This window comes from Delphinus delphis, chromosome 11 (assembly GCF_949987515.2).
Source record: "Delphinus delphis chromosome 11, mDelDel1.2, whole genome shotgun sequence".
NCBI lineage: Eukaryota > Metazoa > Chordata > Mammalia > Artiodactyla > Delphinidae > Delphinus > Delphinus delphis.
The window spans coordinates 90,135,035-90,154,826 of record NC_082693.1 but is presented as its reverse complement, the minus strand read 5'-3'; the positions used below and the strand labels follow the sequence as shown (position 1 = coordinate 90,154,826).

Sequence of the window (19,792 nt, the reverse complement as noted above, 5' to 3'; positions counted from 1 at the left end):
CCTTTCTTCCTTCCTTCGTCACTACAAACGGTATCAATGCTCTTGTCACGAAAAAACTGGCAACAGGGCCCAGGGTGGGAAGAGCTAAGTCGCTATTTTGAGTGCCTACCCTTGGCATACATATCTCATGAACAGTGGCTCCTGGACCTGGTTGCACCTTGGAATCTCCCAGGAAGCTTTTTTTAAAAAATAAATTTATTTTTGGCTGCGTTGGGCCTTCGGTGCTGTGTGCGGGCTTTCTCTAGTTGCGGCGAGCAGGGTCTACTCTTCGTTGCCGTGCGCTGGCTTCTCATTGAGGGGGCTACTCTTTGTTGTGGAGCACGGGCTCTAGGCGCGTGGGCTCAGTAGTGGTGGCTCGCGGGCTCTAGAGCGCAGGCTCGGTAGTTGTGGCACACGGACTTAATTGCTCCGCAGCATGTGGGGTCTTCCCCGACCAGGGCTCACACCCATGTGCCCTGCATTGGCAGGCAGATTCTTAACCACTGCGCCAAACCTCTTCATAAACAGCGATTCCAGAGTCCTGTCCCAGATCTCCAGAATCAGCGATTCCAGAGTCCTGTCCCAGATCTCCAGAATCAGAACCTCTCTGCATGGGGCCCAGGATATGCGGGTGTTGTGATGCCACCATCCACAGACTGGGGTTTGGAGGCCACCGGACTCTCCTAATAGCTGTAGGAGGCAGGTGTACTGTTAGTTTCAAGGAGACTTGAAGTGACTTAACCAAAGGTTCCAAACTTGATGACAAAGCCAGAACTAGGGAGAGGTCTCCTGGCACCCAATCCTCAGTCACATAGGAGTCATATAAGGAAAAGCCTTGTCCCCTGCTTTGCTAAATACACCTCCAGCCAAGGGCTTTCACTCTCCCAGACTGGGAGGCTGCATTTCTACCACTTCAGTGGCTTTCGGGACTTCGGAGAGTGGAAAAGACTTGGGTTTAGAACTGGCCGGACCGGATTTAAATCCTTCCTGACCCTCAGAGAGCGTTAACTCTCCTCACAGCTTTTCTCTGAGGATCAAATGAGATGATATCATGGGTGAGATGGTTAGCAGGAATCACAAAACACTGATCTCCCTTGTTTCATGATAGTATTATACACTGTTGGTATTTTACATGCATCTCATTTGCTTCTCAAAACAGATGAGCTGGGTCTCACTGTATTCATGTTAAAAGTGACAGAACTGGGCCCCAAAAAGGTTAATAACTAACCCCAAAGGCAGAGCTACAAAATGGAGCAGCAGGGATTTGAACCAGGGATCGTACTCCAGTCCCTAGGGTTCACTGTACAGGACACAAATTTTACCCCCAAATCTGCTCATTTCAGCCTAACAGGGAATCCCATCCTCAGTAAGGCTGAGTCTTGCATCAAGCAGCGTTCACCACGAAGATCTGCCCACCGACTGCTTAAAGGTCACCACCCCCCATCCTCAGGGCAGAGCACAACATCCCAAACCAGCTCCTGTCATCCCCACCTTCACCCCTTCTCCCCACCAGGCTTTCAAGAAACAAGTGAGGACAAGTCAGCTCCCCAAAGGTAACAGAACCCAAGAAAAACACTTCAGGTTACTATTAAGCCATGTAGTTTATTATTTCACATAAAAGTTAGCGACCAAGGCCACAGTGCTGTTAAACCCCTCCCTCCCACCCCAACCCTGTTATAAAAACAAAACAGAACACAACAAAATACCACAGCTCAGGCCGAGTCAGGAACGAAAAGTGGCTCCGACGAAAACAAGACGGAAACACGAGACACAACATCTTTGCATATTTATACAAAAACTGCCACGGCCCAGGGGGCAGGCGGTCACAGCATGTCAACAGGGAGACCGGGGACCCAGGGCATTTGGAGGTTCACGACAGCGGTCACTTCTGGCTACATCTTTTGGGCTCTACTGCAGGAACGGGGTGGGGAGGGTGCCCTCAAGGCTGGGCAGGACCCCTCGTCCCACTCTAAAGTTCAGGTCATTGGCTGGACGTGCTTTTGGTTGGGGGAGATGCCGCAGACTCCTTTCTTCCAGAGACAGAGGGACGCAGGGAGACGGCAGGGACCCCGACAGCTGCTCCCACCCCCCATGCCCAAGGGAGGGAAGTCGGCCAAGAGGCTGTCCCTCTCCAAAAACAGTTCACGGCCAGGAGCCAGCATGCTCACATTCACAAGGTGTAAAGCCCCACGGCAACCGTTGCCAACAGAAAGCTGAACATGAGGACCCATCGCATGAGCGGCACCTGGGAGAGGATGCTGAGCTGGGGCTTCCCCCTGGACGCCTCTGTGGGAGCAGAGTCTGAAAGAGAAAGGGGACAGTGTCAACACCAGGAGGACAGAGGTGGGCCCGTCTGACATCACAGAAAGACAAAGCAGAGGGGCCTCAGCAGGGCCTAGTACAGTCCCGCTCAACGCAAACCAGTAGCCCTCCGGCCACTGCTTACATACCTCCGAAGACAGGGAGCTTACTACTTCTCCAAGCTCTCCAGTCTTCCATTTTCGGCTACATTGTGAGGAAGTACCCTCCAGGGATACCCAGGGGACCACGCTTTGAGAACCAGTGCGTTAGGGCCAAGTCCCCTCACCCCCACCAGGTAGCCAATCCCACCAGGACTGGCCACATTCCAACGTTCCCGGGCTCAATCCCGCCAACAGAGGGGTCGACGTGGGCCTAGCACACATGAGAAAGCCGCAGGGCAGGCGGGCGAGGGCGGCCCCGGGAGCAAAGTCCTGAGGTGACCTGCCAAGCAGGTGGCTGAGCCTCACCCCTCCCCTCCCCCAACTCCCAAAGCCACACTGCCACCCACCGGGGTGTCAGGGGACATTGGGTGGAGCACTCCGGTGCTTTTGGAAGTTTCCCAGATGTTCTCTCAGCACAGCCACCCCGTCGAGAGCTGTCTGAGAAGTGTGAGGGACGGACTGACATGAGACACGACCCCGAGGTTACGTGTCTTCCCCGCGTCCATGGCAGGGGAAGAGCTAGCAGCTGTCCTGGGCTCCCTGCCCCATGTCAGGGCGTCTCTGTGTGGGAACCATTAAAAGGTTCCCAAAGGAACCTCAATTAAGAGGGGAGAGGGCTTTGCCGTGACTTCTGAGGGTCCTTGGTGTGCAAGTCTTCCTTTCGAGCCAGTGACCTAGAACGAGCCCAACCTCCCTGATTCTAGAACTGGGGAGACCGAGGCGTGGAGGGGTCACCCACGTGGCTGCAGTCACCCGCTGAAGGCTGGCCCCACACCCTCTGCCCACGCCCGACTTCACATTTAAAACATTGAGGAGACAGAAGAGTCAACAGGTGCTGGAGCCAGAGAGCTGCGCCACGCTCCCTCCAAATGCCGCCCCCTGGAAGCCCTCACCTTGCGCCCTGCTGCCAGCCCGCCTGCGAAGGCCTGGTGCCTGCGAGGGGCTCTGGTCCTTGGCATCCTGAGTCAGCAGTTCCTGCAACTCCTCAAACAGCTGCAAGACAAAAGACACATGTCTCTGTGAGAGGTGGGGACCGGCCAGCTGAAGGGAGGTTTGAGGTGTGTGGTTGTGAAACGTCAGGACATACCAGAATCACGGGAAAAGATGCTGAACATCCATGGACCTTTCACCCAGCTTAAGAGATAAGATGTCACAAGTCCATCTGACCCGCCTGCCTGCTCCTCCCCAAATACTCCCCAGTAATAGCCACCGTGAATTCAGAGTTCACCGTGGCCACTCACGCCCTTATGTTGCATCCCTCTGCAACTGATGTCATGAGCGGTACCCTAGCAGGCACTCCATTCTCTTGGTGAGATTCGCCCCTGCTAAGTGTGCTCCATGGTATTCATGAGCCAGGGTTTACAGATGAGAAAACTGCAGCTCCCAGAGATTCAATGCCTGGGGCCGAGGCTATCCCAGAGGTCAGGCAGCACAAGCCAACTCTCCCATGGGGCTCTGGCTCCAAAGCTCCCGTTCTTTCTATACCACCTCTCTGAAAGACAGATTTTCTTGGAGGACTGACCAGGTTTTGTGGGTGATGATGTTGTTTTTTAGGGGAATGCAAGGAAGGGGCATTGCTCCATTAAGGAGTGCTCGGACCAGGCTCTTCTGGGGTCCCAGGCTGGGAATAAAGAGCCAGGGAGAGCATAAGCTGGGAACCCCAGTCCCCGTGGGGCCTCCAGGTGGGGGGAGAGCGATGGGATTCTCAAACATCCGGATTAGAAGAAACCTCACCCGCCCTGGGAACACACCCACCCCCAGCCCTGCCCAAGAAGTCATCCTTCAAGGAAAGGCCTCGCTTGAAGCTCACCTTCCCCTAGATTTGAGACACTTATAGAAAGACACACCCAGCCTCCCTGGCTGGGCTGAGGCCCAGAAGGCGGAGGCCACGTCTACAGCACCCATAACCCCTGCAGTGCCAACCTGGCTACACACAAATGCACAGGCAACTTGTATGTTGTCACAGAGGATTGCCACAGAGTGCCACAATGGTGACGCTCACATCCCACAATAACCAACCATAGCTAATATTAGACAGGTGATGCCATGCCAGGCCGTGCTATTAGGACCTGATTGATTTAAATTCGCTTAAACCTCACAACTCTTACGAGATAATGTCATTTCCCCATTTTACAGACAAGGAAACCGAAGTACAAAGCGATTAAGGGATTTGTCCAACATCACCCAGCCAGTAAGTGGCAGAACTGGAACCCTGGCCCCCGAGCCCCTGTCCCTAACCGTGACCCTCGGCCCCCACCTCCCCTGCTCTGCGTGAAATGTCCCTGGAGGAGCAGCTGGGGGACGCGGCGGCCACGCAGGGCAGCCAGACCCTCACCTGGATGTTGAGAAGGAAGGCAGCCTTGGCCTCATCGAGGGCCCTCTTCCTGACCTCGGGGGTCATCTCCAGAGTGTTCATACGGGAGCGGTACAGCTGCTTGAACTTGGTGGCACTGGCGATGTTGGGGAAAGTGAAGAAGGCCAGGCCCTCTCCGGAGCTGGGCAGGTCCAGGGCCTTCTGAGCGATCTTCTTGAGGACCTGGCCCCCGGACAGGTCACCCAGGTAGCGGGTGTAGGTGTGGGCCACCAGCAGCTCAGGCTCGGCGCGCCCCACCTCTTGGAGTCGCTGCACGTAGCGCCTGGTGGCCTGCGTGTAGGGGATGGCCTCCTGCCAGCGGGACCCGTACCAAAAGGCCATGTCCTGCTCGAGGGCCCCCCTTCGGTGCAGCTCTTCCGGGAAGTAGAGGGGAGTGTAGACCGGGTTCTCCTTGTTGCGTTCGATCTCCTCCTCCAGGGCCACATAGATGTGGTACAGAGATGCCATTACCAGCTGAAACCAGAGCGAGCAGGTCGGTATAAGAGCTCCCCATCCAGCCCCTTCACACTACTGCCTTCAGAGGGACCCTCGTCACCTCCCCGGGCCAGGCCCCCACCTCCTGCCAGCCCCTCCGATCTCCTCCACACAGCAGCCAGAGGGAGTGTCACCAAGAGAGAAATTCGATCATGCGCTGTCTGGGCCTAAAACCCTTTTATCACACTGCATAAAACACGCAGCCTCACTTCGTCCTTGGAAAAATCCAACAAAGGCATAGCTATGCCCATTTTACAGAAAAGGAAACTAAGGCCCAGAGAGAGTATGTGACATGGAGGTCACACAGCTAGTAAGAAATGGAAATGGAGCCAAGCCCAGGCATGGCTAGGGGGGCCATCCTGGCTCTGGAAAACGTACGTGAATGAAAGTACTTATAGGAGATGCCAGGCACCTCCGGCCTTTGACCTCTCGATGACCATCTACAGGGCATGGTTCTCCTCCCCAAAGGACGCCTCTGGAAGCTGAGCTGGGGGACAGGGCCAGTGCTCCTCGGTTCGGGGAACTCCCGTTACACATTAATTCTCTAGTTTGAGTTTGAAAGAGGACAAAGGATAAATGCTCTGGTGGAGGTTTCCAAGATGATTTCTGAGCCATAAACGTTCACGGCAGCGCCATTTCTCACCGGGGCAGAAAGCCAAGCAGCCTGGTACAGAACAGCCTGGGCCTTCGACTCTGACCGGCCTGGTTCTAACCCGGCTCAGCCAGTCCTCAGCTGTGTGACCATGGATAAGCCACTCGCCCTTTCTGGGCGATGTGAGGTCTGAGTGGCTCTGCACAGGTCAAGCCTCGGTTCCCTTCCCTGCAAAGAGGGGTAATCCAACCACACAGTAATGGGCTGGTGTGCAGGTCCGGCAGGATGACACAGGTAAAGCGCTAGGTGCAGCCGGGCACGTAGCCCTTGAGTCAGAGGCCATGGTGATAAAAAAATGCTACCTCCATCAGCATGATCCGAGTGAGCACTGGGTCCTCTCGCGGACCTTTGTGCTGCCTTTGAACTCAGCGGCTGAGAAGAAAGACCCAAAGTCTACAGTGGCTGGGGATGGGACACTCCAGCAGCCACGTCCCCACTGCCTCTGCCCCAGCCTCATCTCAGCAACTGTAGGTCAGCTTTTTTTTTTTTTGGGCGGGGGAGGACAAGGGGGCAAGGGCATAGCCCAGGGCCCCAACCCCTTAGAGCTGTGCCTTAAATCTCCCTTCACTGAAGCACCTCTCATGTTGGAAGTGGGAGAGGCTCCCGAAAGCAAAAGGCAGGGGTGTCAGGAGTGGAGGGCTACAGCTCCCCAGCCCCACAGCTCAACCGGAACGAGCCTTTCCTCACACCCAGCACCTGCCTGGTTCTTTGCCACATGCTTTCCTTCTATTTTTATGAATTTCACAGTTGTACTGGGAAATAGCAAAACCTGTGCCTCACATACAACGGGTACTTAAGAAAACCCTGCAGGGAATTCCCTGGCAATCCAGCGGTTAGGACTCTGAGCTTCCACTGCAGGGGGCACGGGTTCGATCCCTGGTCGGGGAACTAAGATCCCGCATGCCATGCAGCACAGACAAAAAAAATGAAAAAAAGAAAACCCTGCTGTTGAAAAATCTCATTTCATGGATGAGAAAAAGGTACCTTAGGGAGGATAGATGAGGTGTCCTTAGTCTTACTATTAGGAAATGGATGTGCTCGGGCTCGAACCCACATTCCCCCTTGCCTTCAGAGGCAGATGAGAACTATATCAGAAGCATAAGCTCTGAAATGAAACCAGCCTTGGTTCCCTTTTGGCCTTTCCCATTTACCTACTGGCTGTGTGACCTTCTGGTAATTACTTAGTCTCTCTGAGCCTTCCCTTCCTCATCTTCCTTATCAAGACTGAGGCACTAATTAGAAATTAAGTAAAATGCCAAGCAGAGCCTAGGTGGTCAGCTGATGGTAGTACTGCCCCAGCCCCTCCACAACACCACATAGCAGGCTGTGAATCTGCTGTGTGACCTTGGGTAAGTCACCTCCCCTCTCTGAGCCTCAAAGTCACGATCTGTAAAAAGATTCCCTTGAACATGCCCATCTGGCCCCTCAGCATCCCTGGTCCCCACCCCCACTTAAACCACTGCCCTGAGCCTTGGGAGCACCCACAGCCAACATTCCCTCTGCCAGGGCTGGTACCACCAGGCCACATACCTTAAAGCCTTCTCGGGTCACCTCGCCCTTCTGAAAGTTCTTCATGAACTGGGCGTTCTCCGCCAGGGTGTGCACCTCCTTGGTGGCCTCCTTCAGGGCCTCTGACAAATCCTGGGGCATACTACAGAGAAAGGGAGGGACGTGAACAAGGTGGGGGGCTCTGAGCAGAGTTCTTCCCAACGTTGAGCTTCTGAGGGTACCCCCGCCTGTCAGCAAGACTTAAAGAGATTTCAGCTTTTATCAGGCTTCTCTGCAGAAATCCAGCCTCCCACTTAATAAACAGCCATGTTCCCAACTGCCTTAAGATGCAGCCCCATCCACACTTTTCAGTCATTAAGATACTATGTAACACGGTCCCCCCCAAACCAAGAGGGAAGTCCTGGTACCAGTTATTCTCAGTGGAGGAGAGGAGGCAGCAGCACAACCCAGGGAGAAGCAGCAGTTGGCAGGATGCCCATTCAACTTTGTAAGTGCTTTGATTGGCTTTTAGATCCAAGATTTAATTCATTAACTTTGTTGAGCTCAGATACAAATCTCATGACCCCTTATAATATGTTGCTCATCACAGAAGTGTGTGAGTTTAAAAGACTAAGTAAATTCAGCTTTACTCAAGAAAAACTCCCTTTCGGCGAGTATTTCTGCCGTATGTCTGCAACCGCCTCCCGAGAAAAGGGTCATTTCTCCTTTCTCTCCCACACCTCTTCCAGAAACATCATCCCCTCTTCTGTATGTGCTGATCAAATTCTTGGGAGAAGGAAAGGAGCCAGACTTGGAGGGGGACAAACCAAGGTTCACATCCCAGCTAGCCAGGGAACCTTGGCCTTGCTGCCTCCCCCAGCTGTGCCATTCTCATCGGTAAATGGGGACACAGAAGCCACGGTGATGTCCTGCTCCTGCATTCAACAGGTAGTGAGAGGTGGATGCGGCCAAGAGGGGGCTCTAGTGAGAAAAGCAGGCACTCACAGCCAGCCTTGGACAGCCCCCAGGATCTCGGATTCAGCACACGGCCACCTTCAAGCACACACAAGTCCAAAGCCAAAAACAAAGTTGGATCCCACGGCAACACTCCCATCGGGTCACCCACCCGGAGCCAGGCATGTAATTCATCTTTCATCGCCCCGACTACCCCACCGGGCGGGACTGGAACCCCGCTCCTCCTTATACCAGAGCCCAAGAGACCGGCCGCCCTGCGAGGTCGCTTCCTGCTTCCCGGCTGAGTCTCGGCAGCTCAGCAGGAGGGCAGGGGCAGGGGCAGGGGCAGGGGTCGCCCCTCCCGGGAGAGGCCGGTCCCTCGCCCCGCGCTTGCCTGTCGGGCTGCGGGCGCTCCATCCTGCGGTGGTGCTGGTGCGGGGTCTGGTGCTGGCTCCGACGTCTCAGGACGGGCTCTTGGAGGCGGGAGAGCGACTGTGCAAAGCCCGGACCGTGCCGTCTATTTATCCCCGGGGCGGGTCACGTGGCCGCCGCCAGACAGCCGATCCACACTTACTGGCCCGACATTGCAACACCCGCGAGGGCCGGCGCCCCGCCCGCCCCTGGCCTGCGGGGGTGGAGTAGGCGCGGTCATATGACCCTTGGAAAACAAAGCTATTTAAAACAGGACGTGAAAAGGAAAAAAAAAAAAAAAAAAAACCAACAACTTCTGGAAATCTGAGCAGCTGTGTGATCCTGCCACTTCCAGAGCCTCCCACCCAGTGATGGGACTTGAACGCTCCAGGGGTCTGAATGGTTCCTGAGGGCTGGGAGGCAGCGCTTCTCAGAGCAGGAGGTGTGTGTTGGGGGGGGTGGCAACGTCAGGGACTCTCCGACCCCAGAGCCTGCCTGCAGTTCCCCGCTTCCCCTCCCCAGCCTGCTCCCTAAGTATCACCTCCTCCCGGGTCCCTCAGCTGGCAGCCTGCCTCCTCATACACCCTTTAAATGTCCACTTAGGGCCTTTTTTTTTTTTTCTTGAGAACCTACTACGTGCTAGAGACTGCTGTTTTCATGGTTCATCCCTCCAGTTACCCTGTGGGGTAGATCACTACCATTTTACAGACAGTGAAACTGAGGCTGGGGAATGAAGTGGCATGCCCAAGGTCACACATAAAGCAGGAAGACGGGACCCAAGCCCCAGGGTGAGTCCAGGTCGCTGCCTGCCTCCTCCAGGCCTTCTTAGCACTTGGTACCCAACCGGACAGCAATGCTGGTCATCCGGACCACCTCCCTGCTTACCTGCGTAGGGCGCTCTTCCAGGACTCATCAGGTCTGATTCATCTCACCCTCAGTGCCTGCAACAGGCCTGGAACGGAGCTGGCTCTCTGATCAACTATGGAATTAATTATGCAGGAAATTGATCCCTTAGGACTGGGGATAAGTATGTCACTGGGTGAGCCCAGATGACAAAACAAACAGCGAGGATGATTCCTAAAGCCCCTTCCCAATGCTGCAATACTGGATTCTAGATTAAACAAAACAAACAAAAAAGGTAATTTTGGCTCATTACAAGGATGTTGTTTGTAAACAGGGTAGCAAGTGCCCCATTTCTGAAGGAATGTGAGTACAGGCTTGAGGACTGCCCGTCAAGCACGGATTCCCCAACTGGGGGACTACAGTGGCTGAGGCATTCCTTCCCAGCTGTACCCCTATAGGAGTCTCCGATGTTTGGAGGAAGTCTGGAAGAACCAGGCAGGTATGGGAGGTCAGTGTGTCCATCCAGTCCAAAGTCAGAGCTCTGGCCCATGATCCACACTCTTCCAGGGTCACTGACCTGAATTTCAGTCACCAAATCAATCCAGTGACCTGGGGGTTGCTGCGCCTCCTAGATAGAAGGGCTATACGCCAAGGAGTTCAGCTCTTGGTATAAATTATATACCCACCGTCTGCTTCAATGAACAGGGATAGCAATACTAACAGCTAATGTTCACTGAGCACTTACTGTGCGCCATACGCTGTACTGAATGCATGTATTAACTGATTAAATCCTCATAACACCTCCATAAGGTTGGTACTGTTATTGTCCCCGTTTTACAAATGAGGAAGCTGAGGCAGAGAGGTTAAGGGTTTGAACCCAAGCAGCGTGGCACAAAGATTTCAAAATTCAAGGTGCAGTGTCATCTCCCAGAATACAGCGGAGGGGGAGACCACCCGAAGGAACATGGTTATCCCACTACAGCCCAGAAGTCATCTCCGAGGTTGTCCTTGAAAGGCTCATTCTACAGAGGGTGGCATTTACTGGTTCACAAGATTCACAGAGGTCAGACCTAGAACTGGAGCTGCTAAGAGATTTCAAAAAAGAGTTGCCAAGAACTTTCTAGAAAGAACAACTATTAGAAGCGGATGCCCCCATTAGAATGTAAGCTCCAGGAGGGCAGGGGCTTTGCTTTGTTTTGTGAACTCTCCAGAGACTGGAGCCATGCCTGGCAAGTAGCAGACAACATCGAATGAATGAATGAATAACTAAATAGTTGCCACAAGATCTCTTTCTGGTAAACATGATATTGCTAGGCTGCCAGAAAGGGCTGGAATCAGACTACAATTATGAATTGCGATCTGAGCCAAACTTTATTGAACACTTACTATGTGTAGAACCTTTACGTGCAAGATTGCATTTAATCCTGGCAACAGCTCTGTCATTTTCATCTGCGTTTTGTCCATGTAAATATTAAGGCACAGAGAGGTTAAGTAGTTTTCCCAAGTCACACAGCTAGTGATAACAGAGCCAGGATTCAAACCATTGGCACTTTGAAGCCACAGCCCATACTCCTGACCCCCACACCACATGCCTTCTTACAGGGGGGCTAGTCTGTCCTCCAGGAGTTTAGAGGATAAGCGTGTGAAGGTCTGAATGCTTCCCATCAGCCTGTCCGTTCAGAAACCCCAGAAGGTAAAGCTCGTGTGATCTGACATCTTCGTACTTAACGTGGGGGAGCAGAGGGCCCAAGAGGGGAGTGACTTCCCCAGGCTGTGCCCCGTAGGACACAGAGCCTTCAGTGACCCAGAGTTCCTGGCTGCCAGTCCGGGTTTGCTACTCATTCCAGCTTCTTCCCTGGGAGCCCCTGACTTGGTAAGAAGAGACCACCCCTCCGTCCCAGACGACCCCAGGGCAAAGGAGGCTGGGTAAGAGTTGATCTAGTGTCTCGTCTGTCCCAGTGTTGAGCTTGTGGCCCTTATCCGTGCTGATTCAGACTTCCTGACTTACCCCCTTCCCTGTCCTCAAGCAACTGGAACGATGTGAATGGTATTCTTTCTCCTCCTGTGGTAGGCTGAGGTTCACATCCTAATCCCAGAACCCCTGCATATGTTACCTTACATGGCAAAATGGTTTTTGCAGATGGGATTAAATTAAGGATCTTAAAATGGAGAGACTATCCTATATTATCCTCATGGGCCTAATGTGATCAGAAAAGTCCTTATAAGAGGGAGGCTGGAGGGTTACAGGTATGGAAGGTGATGTGATAAGGGAAGCAGGACACAGAGAGCTTGGAAGATGCTGTGCTGCTAACTTTGAAGATGGAGTTAGGGGCCACGAGCCAAGGAAAGCAGGCACCCTCCAAAAGCTAGAAAAGGCGAGGAAGTAGATTCTCCCCTAGAACTCCAGAAGGAATGCAGCCCTGCCCGCCCATTTCAGGACTTCTGACCTCCAGAACTCCAGAGAATCAATCTGTGTTGTTTCAAACCACTGTGTTTGTGGTATCTGCCACGACAGCTTCGGGAAGCAGGACAGGGATGGATAGAGAGACCCTTCCTGCCATTTCCCAGCGTTACAGCTTTATTGCATCAGAGAACCCACCACCCTCTCTCTGGGATTTGCTTTCAGAGTCAAATGCTTGAGCAGCTGAAACGGGCCAGTTTTGTATGTGTGCTGGAGGTACGAAGCTGAAGAGGCTAGAAGCCCACCGTGACAGAATGTGGGTGCTCAGGGTCCTAATGAAGTCTGGGCCTGGGGAAATGATCCAGAAAGGGGGCAGGGGGCACCAGAGACAAATGTGAGTGGAAATCGGAAAGAAACACTGGGGTCTGCTCTGAGCCAAGCATTCTCCCAGGCATGGTCACGTTTCATCCTCCCCAAACCCAGGAGGTGGGTGTTTATCTGTGGTGGGCAGAATCATGGTCCCACGAAGATGTCCTTGCCTAATCCCTGCAACCTGTGAATATGTCCTATTACCATCGAATAGGGGCGTACTTTGCAGATGTAATTAAGGTTACAGACCTCAAAGCAGGGAGATCACCCTCGAGTCTCTGGGTGGGCCCAGTCTAGTCACAGTAGCCCTTAAAAGTAGAGAACTTTCCCAGGCTGGAGGCGGAAGAGACCTGGCAGAAGTCAGAGAGACGTGAAGTGTGAGAAGGACTCAGCGATCGTGATGCTAAATCAGAGTCAGGTCAGGGTGGGCCATACAGGCTGGGAGATGTCGGGGGTGGGATGTTGTTTTGGGGCCACAGGGAAAAGGCACAGCCGAGGCCCCTGGTGGCACAGACCCGGCAGGGACAGGCAGCAGCGTGGAGGCCAGTGTGGCTGCAGCAGAGAGTGGGAGGGGACAGGGCAGAAGATGGGAGCAGAAGAGATGCGAACAGAGCCTGTAGGGCCTGCAGGCCGTTGCAAGGACCTTCTGCGAGTAGGGGAGACTGCAGGGCTTGGAGGGGAGGAGTGCTGGGGTCTCACTTGGGGTTTCCTGGGATCAATCACTGGTTGCTATGGGTGACACAGGACATGGGCAGAAGGCTACCTACTGCACAAATCCAGGGAGAGATGATGGTGGCTTGGAAAGGGCGGGGAGAGAAGTGGCCTAGGACATTCATATTTTAAAGGCAGCACTACCAAGAATGTCCGAGGAACAGGAAATGGGATGTGAGAAAGAGGAGAAGTCAAGGATAACGCCAAAGATTTTGGTTCAGCCAAGTGGGAGGATGGAATTGTCAGTTTACCGCAGTGGGGGAACCTCAGCAGCTCAGTCCTGGACAAATCCATTTTGAGATGTATGGGACAGGGCTTTGCCAACGCTGTGCAAACACTTGAGTGGGAAGCTTCTACCCTTTTCTAGAAGTTTCACTTCCTCCTGCCAGCTGTGAAAGCTGCCCTTTCACCAAGCACCCCGTTGGAGGCTGAGGAAGCAGCTGGTGACTCAGCAAAATCTGCCTTTCCTGTCTCCGCCAGTCCCCCCTCCCAACCATGACACAGCAGAAACGCAGCTGGTGCGAGGGCAACGTGGAAACGGAGACTCAGCATTCCGAAGGCGCCGCCCCGCCCGCCTGCCTGGAAAACAGAAGTGGTTTGGACCGCAGGGAGGGGCCAGGGCTGCAGCTCCCGAGGCTCCAAAGTGAAAAACAGAGGCAAGGCCCCCGCTGAGGCTGGGGGAACACGGGGTTGGGGGGTGGGTGGCCTCTAGCTTCAGCTGGACCGGTATTCCAGGGGACTCGGTGGACCCCCGCCTGGGTAAACAGGGTCACTCAGGGTGTCCTGACCGCACCCATGCCCCACACAGACCTTGACCCAGCGGGTGTGGGGCGGGGGGTGGCATGGGGAGCGCAGTAGTGATGTGCAGCCTAAATGGACCACAGCCTTCCTCTCCGCAAGGCAGACGAGCCCAAGTCGTGAAAACCATTCTCAGTCTGGACTGTAAAACGCTGAATCTTTCAGGGTTGTGAGAGACCTCATAAAGAAGGTTGAAACCCCACCAGGAGAATGGGAGAAAAACGTTTGCTCCACGTGTAACAGACAAAAGATGAACGTTCCTAATAAAAGCTCCCCATGTTATATGTGTATAACTGAATCACTTTGTCCACTTGAAACTAACACAACGTTGTAAATTAACTGTACCTTAACACAAATAAAAATAAAGTAAAAAAGAGAGAGGAAAAAAAAAAGAGCTCCCCAAAGCAGTAAGACGGTCACCAGGAAATGTTAGCTTTTTTTTTTTTTTTTTTTTTTTTTGCGGTACGTGGGCCTCTCCCTGTTGTGGCCTCTCCCGTTGCGGAGCACAGGCTCCGGACGCGCAGGCTCAGCGGCCATGGCTCACGGGTCCAGCCGCTCCGCGGAATGTGGGATCTTCCCGGACCGGAGCACGAACACGCATCCCCTGCATCGGCAGGCGGACTCTCAACCTCTGCGCCACCAGGGAAGCCCCAATGTTAGCATTTGATAGGGGTTGCTTATCATGACCTTCCTGGGAGGGCTGGATGCCCTCATCCACAAAAATGCAGGAGAAGGGGGGGGGGGGCCCTGGCCCTGAGGGAACACCTTTTCATTCCTTATCTCCTGTACTCCTTCTCCTACCCCTGATTTTGCTGATAAGGCAACTGAAGTGTTGGCAGCATTCCTCTGGTCAATACGCATGGCTAGCTCCACATGGCCCCTGAGATAAAGTGCAAACTCTTTAGCCTGGCACTCTGAGCCCTCGGCCACGTCTCCAGTGGGAGGGATCTCACCCTTCTTGCTCCGTCACACCCTGTGTGCCAGTCTCAGGAATACCTACCTCCCCCTGAACTACCGAGGCTCACACGCCTCTGGTCCCTCTTGCCTAGAATGCTCTCTCCTGTCCCTTTGCTGGGCTGGTCACCTTTCAAGACTCAGCCCAGAAACAGATTATAGGCCTCCATGAAATAGCTAAACCTATAAAACATATAGAATAAATCATAAAGGAAAATCTTACTGACCTTAGATTTGGCAAAAATTTCTCAAATACAACCCAAAAAAAGCACAAAATATTAAAGAAAAAAACAACCAATGGGACTTCATTAAAAGTTAAGACTTTTGCCCCTTCAAAGACACTGTGACCAAGAAAAGAGGCGTCAGAAACTAGAAGAAAATATTTGCAAAAGTATATCCAACAAAGGACTTGTCTGTAGAATATGTAAAGAACCGATATGATTCAATAATAAGAAGGCAAATAAGTGAATTTTTAAAAACAGGTAGAAAGTCTGAACAGACAATTTACCAGAGAAGATATGTGAATGCTAACTAAACACATGAAAAGATATTCAAGTTCATAGGTCGTTAGGGAAATGCAAATTAAAACTGGTATGAGACATCACTACACACCTATCCTAATGGCTAACATTAAAAGCTGGTTCTTCCTGCTGCCGAGAATGCAGAGCAACGAGAACACTCATTTACTGCTGGTGGGAACATAAAATGGTACACGCAGGAGGCCAAGTGTGACACCCCGCAAACTACCACTTTGGTATGAGGGTTATTTTGAGCTGAAGACAACTGAGAAAGAGCAAATGTTAGCAAACCATTCTCTGCTTTCCCCCTTACTTGCTTCAAAGCAGGCTTAGACAACTCCAGACTCTTAGCCCAGGGATGGCACTCAGAGGAATCGGCATAACACACCTTGCCAAATGAACCCTTATCTTCCATTAGTTTCCCCCGTACATTTACCCTCCCCCAGCTTGCTGCCCCCAAAGCCTAAACTCTTTTTCCTTTTTCTTGTCACCCGTCTACACATTTATTCTAAGATGCTACATACGCCCCAGTTCTGACCACTCTTTGGGGTCACTCAGCACTGTGTTCCTCCCATGTGGATGTTCGCTGTGTGTGTTAATACACTCTGCTTCTCTCTTATTAATTTATCTTTTTAAAAATTAATTAATTAATTTGGTTGCACCGGGTCTTAGTCGCGGCCCGTCAGCTCCTTAGTTGCAGCACGTGACTCCTTAGTTGTAGCATGCGAACTCTTAGCTGTGGCATGCATGTGGGATCTAGTTCCCTGACCAACGATCGAACCCGGGCCCCCTGCATTAGGAGCTCGGAGTCTTAACCACTGCGCCACCAGGGAAGTCCCTAATTTATCTTTCATCGGCTTAATTTCCAGGGCCCCCAGCTGGGAACCTAGGAGGGTAGAGGAAAAAGGTTTTTTCCTCCCCTACAGTACAGCCACTTTGGAAAATGGTCTGGCAATTTCTTAAGAGGTTAAACATACACCTACCGTACACCCCAGCGATTCCACTCCTAGGTACCTATTTGCCTACAAGAAATGAAAGCATATGTTCACACTTGTACATGAATGATCACAGTGGCTTTATTTGCAAAAGTCTCAAACTGGAAACAACCCATCAACAGGTGAATGGATAAACGAATTGTGCTGTGAACATACTCTGGTTACTCAGCAATGAAATGGAATGAACCATTGACCCACACAACGTGAATGAGTGTCAAAATGATTATGCTGAGTAAAAGAAGCCAGGCCCCCCCGCAAAAGAGTACTCACTGTATAATTCCATTCACATAAATTATATAGGAAATGTATATTGAACTATAGAAAGTTTCAGGAAATGCAAACTAATATAACCAGATCCGTGGTTATCTCATTGGAGGCGGGGATTACGAAGGACCATGAGGAAACTTTTGGGAATGATGAACAAGCTCATTATCTTGATTGTGGAGATGGTTTCGTGGTATACATATGTCAAAATTCATCAGTTTGCATACTTTAAATACGTAGAGTTTATTGTATGTCAGTTACATCTCAAAAAAGCTGTAACTCAGCCCAGACTTTGCTGATGTTCTCCCCTTCGCCTTATGGGGTCCCCCCACTGAGGTCCCTGTGTCCCAGTTGCCCCCATCCTGACCGTGAGCTTCTTGAAGACAGTGAGGATTGTGTCACTTCTATGCCCAGAGCCTGGCACAAGGCAAGAAATCAGTATGTATTAAATGAATGAAGCTTAGCAGGGTTACATCTCCTGCCGATGGTCACACAGCTCACCTAGGACTTGAGGCCAGGTGTGTCTGGCTCTAGAGCATGCTGAAGTTCTACAGCACTGAGCTGGGCCTAAGGCAGTGAGGGATGGAGAAGGACCAGTACCTTTCTCGAACACTGCCTAGCCTCCATTAGCACAGGTCCAGGGGCTGAAGACCTATGGCGAGACCAGGCAGCAGTCCAGTGTTTGGGAGCTTAGACGGCTGGAGAGCTGGGCCAACATGGAGCATGACTATGGCTCCAAGACCTGGTTGGACCTGGTTCAATCTGATCACAGCACTTGTAGGTAGTGTAGACTGGTCAAAACAATGAACCCTAAGCAAAAGGACTGCCGTCAAATCTGGGATTCATGACTTACCTCGTGTGTATACGTCAACCCCACTAAGCTTTTATTTCATTGTCTGACAAAACGAGGAGACATAATTGCATCAGCTCAAGGGGATGTGGTGAGGATTAAATCAGTTTAATATCTGTGGGAAGCTCAGAGCCGGGCCTGGCACAGGAAGCCTGTAATGAGTGTTAGGTGTTGTTTGATCAGAAAGGGCCATCCAGTTCCCCTTTCAGGATCCCCCAGAGCCTTCTTCCTATCTAGAAGTCTCTGGATGGTTCTGAGTAGGGTGGGGTCACTAACATCTGACAAACCTTGCTCTCAGTTGGGAGTTTTGAATATCAGATTCCTCATCTTTATTTTTTCTCAAAAAGTAATCTTTGAAATAATTCCAAATATGCAGAAGTTGCAGGAATAATATAGAGAATTCCTGTGTTTTCACCTAGATTCACCAGTTGTTGGGTTAGCATTTGGTCACATTTGTTTTATCATTCATCCTGTCTCTCTCTTGATTTTTTATATATATACATACTCTTTTTCATATAATATATATTTATTTATTCGTTATTTTTTAATTAAAAATTTTTTTTATTTTATTTGGCCACACTACACGGTGTGCAGCATCTTAGTTCCTTGACCAGGGATGGAACCCATGTCCCCTGCGTTGGGACTGCAGAGTCTTAACCATTGGACTGCCAGGGAAGTCCCCATATAATATATATTTATTTTAAATAAATTTTTCCTGGCTCATTTAGTATGTATTATATCTGGAAGACTGTCTCTCGTAACCTGCAGTACAAGTATAAACATCAGGAAATTTGACTTTTATACAAATCATTATATAAAGCCTATATGCAAATCTCACCAATTGCCCTCAAAGGTCCTTTATAGCCCTTTCCCTCAGTCCAGCTTCTAACCCAGATGCTGCATTGCATTTAGTCGTCCTGCTTCTCTGCCCTCTGCAGCCTCTGTTTCATGACTGTGTCGTTTGGGGATGCTCCGGACTGGCTGTTTCCCAGACGACCCTGCCTTTGACTAGATCCCCATCTCCTGAAGAGGATCATCACGCCCACCCCACTGGGCTCTGCAATCTGCAGTGTGAAGCCTCCAGCACTGCGCCTGGCCGCCAAGAAATGTTAGTTCCCTAAAACAGGGATGAGGCGAGGACAGCAGGCTGGGGAAGAGGGGAAGGGAGGAGGAGAGGACGGCTCGCCATGCTGGACTCCGCTGTCCGAGGGGACGTGCGGGATCCAGGGAGTCACCGCCTCCCCCCGCCCGGCAGCGGGGATTTTGCCCAGAGAAATTAAACCGGGAGCAGCTGGAACCGTGACTCAGCGAAAACAGATCTCGGGACCGTGACTCAGCGAAAAGCCGCAGGGGACCGTGACTCAGCTGTACGTGCCTGGGAAATGATTACTCAGCAGGGCAGGCGGAGCCCGGCCACGTGCGCTGGCGCCCAAGCAGTCCTCAGGAAGGGGACAGCGTGCCGGCCTTGACCGCCGAGTCCTCCCCAACTCCTCACTTTTTTGAGAGCCAACAGCCGTTTAACACCAGGGCCAACCGTGCAGGGCTGTTGGGAGGCTTACATGAGCTCTGGAATGGCAGACGTTCACAGGGTACCTTAACAAATGACCTGGAGCGAGTGACACCGCCACTCACTGCCTCAGCAGTGTGGGAACTGCTGCAGCGCCTCGAAGGTGGTTGGCCCAGCCGAGTGATCAGCGATTTCCTTCTGCCTGATTCAATATATACTTGGTTGTCTCTCTGAGACTTCAGTTTACCCATCTAAAAACTGAGGGACAGGGACTTACATGGTGGCCAGTGGTTAAGAATTCACCTGCCAATGCAGGGGACACGGGTTTGATTCCTGGTCGGGGAAGATCCCACATGCCGCGGAGCAACTAAGCCCGTGCACCACAACTACTGAGCCTGCGCTCTAGAACCCGTGAGCCACAACTACTGAAGCCACAGTGAAATCTGTAATCTCACACTTGCAATCAGTGTTAATATGCTAGCATTTTTTTAATTGAAAAAATGAAAAAGTGTGTCATACTCTCAAAGGAGTAAGTATACAATATGATATGTAAGAAACAGTGAGCACAGCTTAAGAAATAGGTGTCTTTCTTTACAGCCTTTTTCTTTGCAAATTCTATATGTTGTGACCATGTCTATTTTGTGCCTTTTTTCCCCTTTTACTTAACCATTTTCCTCAAATATCACAAGCCCCTTGTAAGCATCATTTCAAAGGCTGCACAAAAATCCACTAAGTGGACATATATATTCATTCAACATATAATATACCTAAGTGGCCAGCCCCTATGT

The 19,792-nt window shown here is 51.7% G+C and overlaps 1 protein-coding gene across 1 annotated transcript; it reads right to left on the bottom strand.

Moving 5' to 3' along the window:
* Positions 1-1,651: 1,651 nt before the first annotated feature.
* HMOX1 (heme oxygenase 1) lies at positions 1,652-8,868 on the bottom strand. Its single transcript, XM_060025567.1, has 5 exons — positions 8,778-8,868; positions 7,472-7,592; positions 4,777-5,268; positions 3,335-3,434; positions 1,652-2,280 (listed from the first exon to the last, which is right to left on the bottom strand). The coding sequence occupies exons 1-5, from the start codon at positions 8,798-8,800 to the stop codon at positions 2,150-2,152; spliced, it is 867 nt and encodes a 288-aa protein (XP_059881550.1). The 5' UTR covers positions 8,801-8,868; the 3' UTR covers positions 1,652-2,149.
* Between the last annotated feature and the right edge of the window lie 10,924 nt (positions 8,869-19,792).